This window comes from Neopelma chrysocephalum, unplaced genomic scaffold, assembly GCF_003984885.1.
Source record: "Neopelma chrysocephalum unplaced genomic scaffold, ASM398488v2 Primary Assembly neopelma1_138, whole genome shotgun sequence".
In the NCBI taxonomy this organism is placed as follows: Eukaryota; Metazoa; Chordata; class Aves; order Passeriformes; family Pipridae; genus Neopelma; species Neopelma chrysocephalum.
Window position 1 is genome coordinate 3,344,623 of NW_020897800.1, and position 12,166 is coordinate 3,356,788.

Here is a 12,166-nt window from a genome sequence, read left to right on the forward strand (position 1 = left end):
GAGAAGGGAAGGGGCAGAGACCCTGGTGGGGATGAAGTCACGGGAAATCTGCTCCCCCCCGTGCTGAAAAGGGACCTGCTGCTGCTCAGCAGCCCCAGCAGAGAGAGGAAGCCAGCACTGCCTGTCCCCAGAGCACAGCATGACTGTCACCAGGGTGCTGCACGCCGTGGCTCTTCTCCTCATGCAAGGTAAGCCCTCTGGGTTATCTTACTCCACCTCCCCTTTGTACTCAGTCCAGCCTGGAGAGCTCTATTCCCAGAGTTCCAGCACACCAGGCAGCTTTGCTGCCTTGTTTTCTGGTTGACACCAAGATATTTTCACCCTGCTCTCAAAGCTGAGTCTCAGCTGACTCCAAAAACCAGGATCTGTGAGACCAAGTCACCTCCTAGCAGCTGGTGACATACTTGAGATAACAAGGGATTCTCCCTTAAATTGGGACAGTGGATTCCTGGCTTGGATTCCATGGCTTGGATATCTGTGTATGCATTGTGGAAAAAGAGGCTGATAGAAGTCAGAATAGGATTAAAAAGCACTTGCAAAGTACTTTGCAAAAAGAAAAGCACTTTAAATGTTCAGTCTCCTTGCTCCTGCTAGAGGATGTAGCTTACACCTGCTTTGCTAATCTCCTGTCTTTCATACACAGGAGAGTGTGAGAGATTCATATTTAATTGTGTCAGACAGGGAAAGATTTAAGGAAAAAACCAGCAAGACAGTGATCCTTGCTCAGGATTCCTGCAGGCTGAGCTTTGCAGGAGGAATGAATGTGTGGTCCCTCTCCCTCACCAGTTCCTGGAGCAGAAACCACAGCAGGGCTGCTGCTGATACTTTGCTAATGCCCTCAGAAGCTTCTGCTCAGAGCACAAGCCCTCTCCTCCTCCTGAAAGATGAACCTGCATCTGCTGACCATCACTGGCTGCTTTGGGCAGCACAATTCACTCGAGCTCCACTCACAGGTCAAAAATAACCCTTTAAACAGGGTGTCTGTGTGGGCCACAGGTTCAAAGAGCTCTGCTCTGAGTGCACATCTCAGTGCACTGAGCTCTCAATGCATTTCCTGGGGGCTCTTAGAACAGCAACCAGAGGCATGAATTACTCTGCTCAGTGCACCCTGCAATCTCTAGCACAAAATTGTTGCTCTTCCTTGCCAAGAAGGTGGATATTTCACTGTATTTGATGCCAGACTCATTTTTCCAAGTGGGGCACACGTGGTACAAAACCCCTGTGCCCTGGAGCTGGCACAGGAGCATCTCCCACTCCCCAGTGACTGAAGGTCACAAGCAGGTCCAGCTGCCCCCTGTGCAGGGAAGATTTGACCTGTGAGTCATGGGCTGAGCAAAGCCATGGGCTCCCATGGAAATTACATGTATGCTCTGCTTCAGAAAAGCAAACAACACCCCCATTTCTGCCTCAGTCTTGCTGTTCTCACCTCCAGAGGTGTGATTTGAAAGACCCCACACTGCTGGTGGTGACAGGAAACCATCATGATGAAGAAAGTCCTCATGGAAAACCACAGACAACCCTCCCCTGCCACTCAAACAACATTTCACCTCCTTCCACAAGGGCCACAAACCCCCCTGGGTAACAACTATCTTACAGGGAGACAAGTCCTTCCCCTGTTTCCAGTGGGAAAATAACAGTTTCCAGCAACGATGCTCCACAAAACCTTCATTTCTGATATATTTAAAATCTTCAAGAACATGAAAAGCTTTCCCAAAGCCCAGAAAGATTCATTTCCCCAAACTGCAATGATTGTATGTGCAGTAGGAACTTGCAGCAAAGAGCTGCCCGGAAAATAAAATCAAAACACATAAAAAGGGAATGAAAAGCAAAACCCTCTTACTGCCTATTTACTTAACTCCAACCCAGGCACTGCTCTTAGGAATTTCTCCAGGGCTTGCTTTTTTCCTGGAGGAGGTAATTCATTCCAGGTCAAATATTTTCACAGAATATATTATATATCTTAGAATGTCTGGAGAGAGAAAAAGACATTTTACTGTAAAATGAGCTGAGAGAAGAGAATGAAATTTCATTTTAGTAACCTGTGCCAGGCCAGGTTTGTGGATCTTATCTTGGCAAGAAGTTTCCAAGCAGTTGCAGCATCATGATTTCTGAATAAAAAAGCCTCATTTTTCAGAGGTGCTGAAAAAATCCTTCACTGCTCAGTCTCACACACTTGCAAATCAGATTCAACAGCTCCTCAGTGAAACACAGAATTACAGAATCACAGAATGGTTTGGGTTGGGAGGGACCTCAAAGATCACTGGAGTTCCAATAATGGAATAAAGAAAATGAATGTTTGTTTTAACATGCAGGGAGCAAGTGCATTAAATGGGTCTACTACCAATTCTTTAATGGTTAATAACATTTAATAACTAAATCTGGTTGTGCTGATCACAAACCTTTGGTACAAGTCCTCACTGACCTCTCTAATGCCTGTGATTGATTTAGATCAGTACAACCACATTGGCAAGTCTCCCAGTGCAGAAAAACCCCTGGAAGAAGGACAGTTGCAATATTACTGTGTACAAAACCTTGTGAAGTTTATTGTCACACTTTAAGAGGTGTTTTTTTCCCCCCCTCTGGTCTGTGGCAGGGGGGTTTCCAGGGGCTGGCAGTGAAACCGTGACTGTGAAGGAAGGAGAAGACCTGACCCTGCACTGCACCTTCAGCCCCCCCAGCGCTGCCCCCAGCTCTGCTCTGCAGTGGCTGAACCCTCGTGGTTTCACCATTTTTCTCAACAGCCAGCAGGGTGAGTGTGAAAAGCTGCTGCTCCAGTCTCCACGGGGGTGGGGGTCAATCGGGGTGGGCTGTCCCAGCTCCTGATGCTGAATTTGTGCCCCAAAAGGCGCAGAGGAACTGCTCAGAGACAAAGTTTTAGTCTTTAAGCAGCGAGGTATTTATCCAAGGCAACATTGGGGAAGTCCCAGCTCACACTGGACAAAAGAGCTCCAAAGCAATTAGTGAACAGCTGGACTATTTATACAATTTTTGTGAGAGATTACATCATCTTTACATGAATATTCATATTATTGCAACATCTAGTTATAATACTCATAGCAGGTGGAGTTAGGGTGGAGTCAGGGGCATGGTCTTCATTTTGGGGAGAATCTTGGTGGTACATCCAGTTACTTTGGCCTCGAGGGTCCTTGTTTTGATCCTCATCCTTGGGTAAACTTCTGAACTTTCCTTAATTCTGTTGAATCCAACATGCATCCAGCAGGAGCTTCTGACCCTGGCTCTTCTCTTTCCTCCTATTTTCACATGTTCCTTCCTTATATCTATTTATGTATGTGTTTAGCATTTTTAGTGCTCTTATTTCTCTTTGTCTTTTTACTTTATGTTCTTATACGTCAGTGTGTTAGCTGCTTTTGGTGAATTACTGCCTCTGTTAGTCCTTGAATCCTAGTTCTTTATTTCTTTGCTCAGAACGTGCCTTCTGAGTTAACTCTTTGCTCTGCTTCACTCCCAGTCTGACTCACCCACCACCCAACCCCTCGAGGGGCTTTTCCAGTGGAACCCTCTCTGGCAGGAAGCTGATGAGATGGAAACCCCCCCCCAGGAGGGCTCTGGCACTGGAGCTTTTGCTGGTCTCCTGTCCTTCATACACAGGAGAGTGTCAGAGATCCATATTTGACTGTGTCAGACAGGGAAAGATTTAAGGAAAAAAATAGCAAGACAGTGAACTGTAGTGAACTGTAGCTCCCCCCAGCCCCCAGAGCTCAGCACTAAACCCCACCTCTGTCTCTCCTGTGGGGCCAGAGTGGATGTGCCTGAAAGCCCTGGGCACCCTCCTGCTCACCAGGAATTGGATGGAGTGCACCAAGAGAAAGTTTTTAGAAACAAGCAGTGATTTCTTAGATGTGCTGACAAAGCCAAAGCTGCAGTTACTGCATTCCCTTCCACTCCCCACACCTCACTTCCCTCTGTCCTTGTCTCTCCTCCTCTTGGACCAAACAGCTCTGCAAGACAAGCACTGCTTTGGCCTTCCCTATTTGCACAGTACCCAGCCAGCATTCCTTGTTAAACATTCCTTGTTAAATCCTGTATGTTTTAATGATAATAATGACTGGGATTTATCCAAATTGAGTACCCAACTCCCACTGAAACTGCCCAAGTCCTCCTAGGTTGCTCTGGGAATCACACCCACACCAAACCAGCTCACTGATGCTTCCCTTAAATATTGCCAATGTTTCTAAACAGAAAATGCCACGAGTAACTGTTGTTCCTATTTACTCAGCAAGTGGGATGAGTGTCCATTAGCCACTTGAAGTGACTCACCCCTGTATGGATGTGGAACTGTTTCCTGGGGAATCTGAGATCCCAGGTTCAGTATTCTCAGGCTGTGAACCCTCAGGTTTAAATGGGATCCAAAACAACTCTGTGCTGAGCCCCTGACAGCTAATCCAGGTGGGAAATGGGGCTATTTCAACCCACCCTGTGCTGCTTGGACATCCAGGCCCCCAAAATCCCAGCAGCCTAAGGCAAGGGTTCCTCTCCCCTCTTGCACTCTATTAGTCTGCAAACCTGGAGGGAAATCCCCTCTCCATCAATTATCTCTATTTTTGACATATATCTATATTCTTTGTATTTTACACCACAGAGGTAGGTAAGGGTAGCAAAACCCCTTTATTTACCCGAGTTCTTTATGTCCACAAACTCTTTCTAAGCAATTTTGGACCAAGACACTTGATTCTGTCCATCTCCAGCTTTAAACATCTGTACCTTTTAAGCTTCAGCCCTTTTGATGCTTGAGTTTTTCTGAGCTGACACAACAATTTAATAAGGGGAGAGAAAGGACATATCCATGGGTGTCTACAGCAGCAGATTTTAACCCAAGTGAACAAAACTTCCATCACCTGAGGATTCCCCCCATAATTCCAACATCCCACAATTACCCTTCAGTCAGACACATGATGCAACACCCACAAGGACCAGGGTTTGCAAAGCATTTGGATCCTGGATAAGTCAGGCACACCAAATATTCTCCTTTTGTATTACAAAAGAAAACAGTCCCTGTTGAAGGAGAAACCAAACCTGACCCTGCACATGGAAGTTTTCATTTTTCATTCTGAGTCACCCCAGGGAGCCTCTGTCTCGTGGTTTCTCCAATAAACCACTTTGTGAATCAGTTCCCTCCAGTCTCAATGCAGCTACAAACACAACATATCTGACATCCTGATTATCTCAGAATTGTTTAGTATTTAATCACTTTAAAAGTGCTGTGATTTTCTCCCAGGCTCTGTGTTTTTACAAAAACCTCAGCTGAAAAAAAAGTAATTAAAAATAAAAAGATAGGTTTTGAGGCCTTTTTCTCCCTGTGACTGGTGCACACCCCCAGTTTCGGTTCATTTTAAGGGCAGAAAGTTACAGTTTCTGTGTTGCAATGGTGGGAAAAGTCCAGGAACTTGGCCTGACCTTGAGGGTTCCTCTAAGTCATCCAGGAGGGATAAAATAAAGACTAGAAAGTCAAGAGGCAGAAAGGGAACTGTACAGCAGAGTAGACATATCCTAGGAGATGGTTGCATTAAAAACTGCTCTGCTACATCAAGTGAGGAATTTTAAAAATTCAATTATAAAAACTGTCTTCATTCACCACTGCTTTGATTATTTGCCTTCCTCTTATGTACCAACACACATGGCACACTGGGTTTTGTTTTCCTTACAGTTTTAAGAGACAAGAGGTACAAACTCATCCATTATTCCAGGGATGAATTATCCATCCAGCTGTCCCAGGTCACAGTGCACGACGAAGGCTCCTACAGGTGCTTCTACTATGGCAGACCCTTCAAAAGCAAGGCCCAGCCTGTTGAGGTATTGGGTAAGTCCCTTTCCCTGCTTGTTCCAGAGGAGCAGGACAACAGAGCCAGCTCCTCAACACCAGGCCTGCAGTTTTGGATGGAATTTTAATGGTGCTTAACACAACAGCATCCTGGTCTTAGCTCAGCCCCCCCAGAGGATGCTCTGTGTGCAGCCACTCAGAAAACTGAGGAGAAAGATGCCCCAGTGCTGACTCTAAATCTTTCTGCTGCAGCTGCTCCTTCTAATCCAGTACTGGAAGTATCCCAAGACACAGAAAGAGGCATTACACTGTCTTGCTACACCCAAGGATGCAAACCCCAGCCCCGGGTCACCTGGCTGTTGGACAACGGCATGGAGCTCCCAGGTAAGTGTTCAAGGACCAGGGTTGATCACCAACAATCCCTTCTTACCAGCCTTGGGCAGCTTAAAAATACTGGAGGGTGAAACACCTTCTGCAACACATCAGTTTGGGCCACTTCTCATCCCCTACTACTCCTTTAGTACAACCTGGGGCAGGTTTGGAGCCTGGTCAGCACCAAATCCCAGCGTCTGGGCAAGGGAGAGGCTCCTCTGCTTGGCTCACACTCAGCACAGAACAGCAACACTTGCCACCAAAACCAAAAAAGAGCAAGAAATTCCACTGGAATAAAATGAGCCCAAACCCCTGGAGGCAGAGTTTTCAACCCCCCAGTGTAAAGTCTGTTAACAAATCCATTATAACTATATTTCTGTGTTGGAACCAGCAGAGAGATTTGCCTCAGCTTTGCTGAGCAGCTCACACACACCAGCAGCCCTTCTGCTCATTTAACTATATAAAGAGCTGCTATTCTCAGATTACTATAAATAGCACTATTCTAAAAATCACTGCCTTGTTATCTCTGGGGCACAACTGCATCAAAGTGTGAGAAAAACACTCCCAGATGCAAATGTATTTTCTTTCACACATTAACAAGCTCTCACTCATATTTTGCATCATCAAGCAACATATTCAAAGCTTAGCCTGTAATATTCTTCTGCCCTCAAGATGGGTTTTTTTGTAACTAAGGCTCAAGAAAACAACAGAGAAGTGTGCTGGCCTGAATATAGAGAGAAATCAGGAGTGAATAAAAAAAAAAACAGGCTGCCAGACACAAAGGCATTAATGCAAATAAGGTGCTCAGGGAACCAACACACCATCCCTGAGTTTTTATGTGTTTTTCACAGTGTTTTTCTAAAACCAGGGGTTTCCTCAAACCAGAAACAACCTCAGTTCTGGCCTGATAAAGTGAATTATTTGTGGCATCACAGCACACAACTCAGACACTAAAAACCTCCATAAATCCAACAATGCATTTCTCCACTTGCTTTAACAATTGTGCTCTTCCTTCTCGAAGGCCTGAAGTGACTCTGCTTCCTCTCCCTTCCATCCTCAACCTTAATCACTTACTGCAAATATTTACACTAATCAGAAAACAGCTAATAAATCTTAATTACCAGCATCACCTGAGTTCCACCAGGGCTCAGCAGGGGCAAACCAGCTGTAATTACTGAGCTGTTGCTGAAAAAGATTATTTCCTTCCCAGCAAAAACCACTCTGAAAGCCTTTGGAGCTCTCACATGACCCTACTGGGAATGGAAAAGAGGGTTGGGAAATACTGGTCTGTGTGATACAGTGAATTATCTGCAAAAGTTGATTTGGAAAGAAGGAATTTCTTTCATTTAAGGGATCAAAGGAAAGCATCAGAACCTCCACATTATAAACAGGCAGTCGAAATTATTGTGCCACCACATCTAAAATACCTCCCTCTCCACCAGGGCTGTTCAAACACATCTCTGTGTCACATGAAATACATCTTTCTTTTTCCAAATCATATAAATACAGTCAGTATTACCTGGAGGGGTAGGAGCTATATCAGGCAGGTTCCACGGCTCTCCCTAATTCATTCTGGCAAGGCAATGAATCTTTGTGTTTGACTTCCCCCAGCTGGAAAAGGAGAAAAGTCAAACCTGCACTGCAGGGATGATGGAGAACTGTTACATAAATATTTATTTAGTACAAATGTAACTATTGCCCATCAATATTAACTGTGCACATTTCTCGATGTGCACAAATGTTGCACAAAAATCTTTTTTTTTTATTTTCATGGTTGGGGTAACAAATGCACAGCTGCTAAGACACAAATTCAACACCCTTGGGGGTCACATAGAATTGAAAATTTTCTTGATCTCAGTTCTGCTGCAGAGCACAGAGAATCCCAGAATAGCTGGGCTGGGAAGGGACCTCTGGAGATCATCCAGGCCAAGGCAGGGTCACCCTGAGCAGGTGACACAGGGACACATCTGGGTGGGTTTGGGATGTCTCCAGAGAGGGAGAATCCACACCCTCCCTGGGCAGCTGTTCCAGGCTCTGCCACCCCCATGGAAAGAAGTTCTTCCTCATGTTGAGGTGGAACTTGTGTTTAGTTTATGGCCATTGCTCCTCATCCTGTCACTGGGCACCTCTGAAAAGCATCTAGGAACATCCTCTGACACTGAGACTCCCCAGTGTCCCACAAAAAGCAATTTATTGTGTCTGGTACGGCCCAGAATTGCCAGTGGGTGTGTGAACATTTCCCCCCCCAGACAGTGTGTGGGGAATTTCCCCGTGTGAGTCACTGCACGAGCAGAGCTTTGGGGTTTGGGTTGAGCAGAGGAAGCGCAGCCAGGCCTGCACTTAAAACAGCTGGGAGGAAGAAAACCTGACCTTTGGGTTCCCCTGAAATCCATTTGCACAACAAACCACTCGTGCACAGCGATCAGGGGCTGCTTCAGCACTCAGGGTGAAGCACATTGGCCCTGGAAGGATTTTCATCCAATTGCCCTCGGCTAAAAAGCACTTCAATGTTTTCTGAAATGTTTAGGTGACACCAAGCACGAGCTGGGGGCTGATGGGAAGAAATGGAGCACAACCAGCATGTTGACAGTCCTCTCCTATGGGCCCAATGCCACAGCCAGCTGCATCATCCACCACCCAGCCCTGAGGGAAGAGAAGCTGATGGCATCTTTCCACTTCCAGGACCTCCCCAGGATGGGTACTGCAAGCTCCTTCCAAGCTCCTTCCCCTCATACTGCTCTGAGGGGGTCAGAATTGCACAGACACACAGGGAAAGCTGAAGCCCAGAGTGTGGAATCTGTTTTTCAAGGAGAAGGTTCCCTGGGGCAAAAAGAATTCAGAGTTCTTCCTCGGGGTCAGGTCTGAACAGCAGCACGGCCTCTGCTCTAAGACACACACAGAATAGTGTTTCACCTTCATTTTATTCCTCATTTCACAGCATTAAATATATTCAGAGAGCAGGGAAACGGAGGGTGGGAGAGTAGGACTGTGAGTGTGACCCCAGATCAGACAGAGAACCCAAACAGCCCAGAGCACGGAGCTTGTAGGGCAGGTTTAGCTTTTCCAGGATCAGTTCAAGTGGCAAAGTGCATCTTCTGATTTCTGTTGTATTTGGGGGGGGTTTCCTTTAGGATCCAACCAACCAACCACCCCTCCTGCAGCACCAGAGGGTCCAGCAGGTTCCAGCTCAGCACCAACACCAACCCAACAAAACCTCCCACCAGACCTCACCTCTGATTGTAAGTTTGGTCTCTGTCACATGAATTTACTGAACTGGGGTGGAAATGCTGCAAGAACAGCCTTACATCCCACGTTGCAAAGGACTGTGGAACATTAAACACAGCATTTATTGCTTGCTTTCCCAGTTTCCAGCCATGCAAGCAGCCAAAGTCTCTCTCAGATGCAGCAGGATGGGGGGATCCAGGCTGGGATCCTCTGGATGGGTTGCACTAGATGGCACTGTGCAACAACACAAACCTCTCCCTGCACCAGGCTGCACTTCCTGAGCTGTTTCCAGCAGAATCAAGAGCTCCACTGCCCAAATAAGTTGGCCAAACCACACCATGGGTTTTGTGCCTGCTTAGCATGAGAGGCCCCTGCGGTGAAAAGTCAATTGCTGCTTTAGAAATGCACAAACTCTTTGTTTATTTTTGTTCAAAAGCGCTACATCGCTGATTACAAACATCACAGAACGGCCACATCCTGATAAACAATTCATGCATGTGTTGATGAACACACAGGGAAAGGGAGCCTGAATCTTTTAAGAGGGGAGTAGAACTAGTTGGTCTTTAAGGTCCTTTCCAACCCCAAACCATTGTGTGATTGTGTGGCTTTCACAGGGTGTGCTCACCCACCTGAGAGGGAGTGAAATGCAAAGTTTTGGTGCATCATCATCATTTCAGCTTTACAAATCAAAGTTAATTGCACAAGGATATATTGTCTGTGTCCATAAGAAAGTCAGAACTCGTCTCTCTGTCTGTGCAGGGCCTGAGGAATCATCAGCTTCATCAGGAGATGAAGAATTGGAAGGTTTCTCGGGTTATGGTGACCCCAATGGTATGATTTACATCATCAGACACTGGGGGTGATGGCAAAGGACAGGGATTGTCACACTGTGACTGCACCACCAGGGGCTGTGAAGACACTAAAGGAGTACCCAGGGATATGAACACCAAAATACCTCCTTTAAGAAGAAGGATACACACTCATTCCTGGTTTTTCCAGCAAAGGAAGCAAACTGACGGACAGGGAAAGCCCCCAAATGACCAAAGAGTCAAAGCTCAGCTTTGTTTTAACTTGGCTGTAAATGGGAACCATTGAGTTCCACAACGTGTAAGAGACTCTGAGGATTTTCTGCTCATAAAGTTTCAGATTTAAACAAAATCCGGCATCAGGGGAGTGAGCACAGAGCTCTAAGTCAGGGGAAGTCCCAGGTGCTTCAAAGCTGCTGGGAAAATACACATTTCTTAAGCATCTCTTGGCCCTTCAGAGAAATATTGTTCTCCTTTCCTCCAGGGACTGAGACAGCACCCAAAGGAAATGTCACAACAGAGGAATTTCCCAGGACAGAAGCCCCACTGCCACGTGAAAACACCACTGGGACTTCCACCTTCACTCTTGGTAGGAACTCCTTAATGAGCTTCCAAACATGAAATGAGCTTTCTGACACCAGGCTGGGTCTCTCTGAGCACATTTCCCCCTCCAAACCCTTTGTCAGTGCACCAGGGTAATGTTTGTAATGCTTGTAATTTTGGGGGAGACCACAGAAACACAGCCATTTGTACCATCTAGGAAAAAAAAAGGCTAAAGTTTGCTGTTTGTTGTGCTAGAGCACAAGTCCACTGATTTCAATCGGTTTTTCTTATTCATACAATAAAAAAATTGACCTCATATCCCAAAATTAAGTCAAATAAGGTGAATTCTGCTCCTCTATCATGTTCATCTGGCCTGGTCCAGGTTACTGTGTTAATTATCAGAAGTTCACAGGACATTTCACAACACAAACACCCCTCTGCCTCTGTCACAGAGCAAGATCCCAAATCCAAAGGCATCATAAAGAAGGAGAAGGACCTCTTGCTGCCAATCCTGGTGGCTGCCCTGATTTTTGTGCTGCTCATCATCGTCCTGCTTTTCCTGATGAAGCTGAAAAAAGCTCATGGAGTATGGAAGAGAGGTGGGTGATGGCCCTGGAATGTTGACCATGGAATTGCTGTGTTAAGCCTGTCTCTGAGCTGGTCAGGCTGATTGAACCCCCATTTCAGAACTAGTCCCTCAAGATTTTCATGCTCAAGGCAGAGGGTGAGAAAGAGTCATGGGAAAAAACTCATTATCTTAATTACATTTGGTTTGCGCACAGAAAATGATGTTTCAGAGCAGACACTGGAGAGTTATAAATCCAGATCTAATGAAGACAGTCCAGGCCACGAGAAGAATGGACAAGGTAAAAAACTTTAACCAACATAAACTAATTCCTGTTGGGGCATTTCTGCAGATAATAATAATAATAATAATAATAATAATAATAATAATAAAAAATGTGTGTTTGTATTTCAGTTGCCAATCACAAGCCCAACCTGCAATATGTAACAGAAGGACACAGGGAAACCACTCTGAAGAATCCAAGTGACAAAACCACTGCAATAAGTGAGAAAATGTTTGCATGTGGCAAGGAAACAGATGTATAGTGATGGGAAACCTGTACCATATTCAGAAACCCCCCTTTTTCCTCATGTCAAAGATCTCAGGTCTCATGATTTCAAGGAGCAGAAGCACCAGCAGCTGCTTTCCATCCAAAAGCCAGCTGGAATTGCTTTTATTAAACAGCAGGACAGGGAGATGGGACTGGTGCTCCTGGAAATCTGTCAGCAATGGACTGGTTCACCTGTAATCCTCAGAGGATTTCATTATCCACTGTCAGAAACACAGCTCATCAACCCCATCCCAGATCCCACCAGCAACTGGGGACCTCTGAAGATATTCAGTCCATACAAAGATATTCAGTCCATATGAAGATAT

The 12,166-nt window shown here is 45.7% G+C and overlaps 1 protein-coding gene across 1 annotated transcript; it reads left to right on the forward strand.

The window, feature by feature from the left end:
* Positions 1 to 137: 137 nt before the first annotated feature.
* CRTAM (cytotoxic and regulatory T cell molecule) lies at positions 138 to 11,855 on the forward strand. The gene is made up of 11 exons (XM_027699449.1): positions 138 to 188; positions 2,594 to 2,749; positions 5,666 to 5,818; positions 6,032 to 6,163; positions 8,679 to 8,849; positions 9,283 to 9,390; positions 10,136 to 10,207; positions 10,667 to 10,771; positions 11,178 to 11,324; positions 11,508 to 11,591; positions 11,705 to 11,855. Exons 1-11 carry the CDS (start codon positions 140 to 142, stop codon positions 11,833 to 11,835), a joined length of 1,308 nt encoding a protein of 435 aa, XP_027555250.1. The 5' UTR covers positions 138 to 139; the 3' UTR covers positions 11,836 to 11,855.
* Positions 11,856 to 12,166: the final 311 nt, after the last annotated feature.

Coding starts and splice junctions, on each gene's coding strand:
- CRTAM (XM_027699449.1), top strand. CDS start 140: ATGACTGTCACCAGGGTGCTGCACGCCGTGGCTCTTCTCCTCATGCAA. Junction 6,164..8,678: donor CAACGGCATGGAGCTCCCAG/GTAAGTGTTCAA, acceptor TGAAATGTTTAG/GTGACACCAAGCACGAGCTG. Junction 10,208..10,666: donor GGGTTATGGTGACCCCAATG/GTATGATTTACA, acceptor CCTTTCCTCCAG/GGACTGAGACAGCACCCAAA.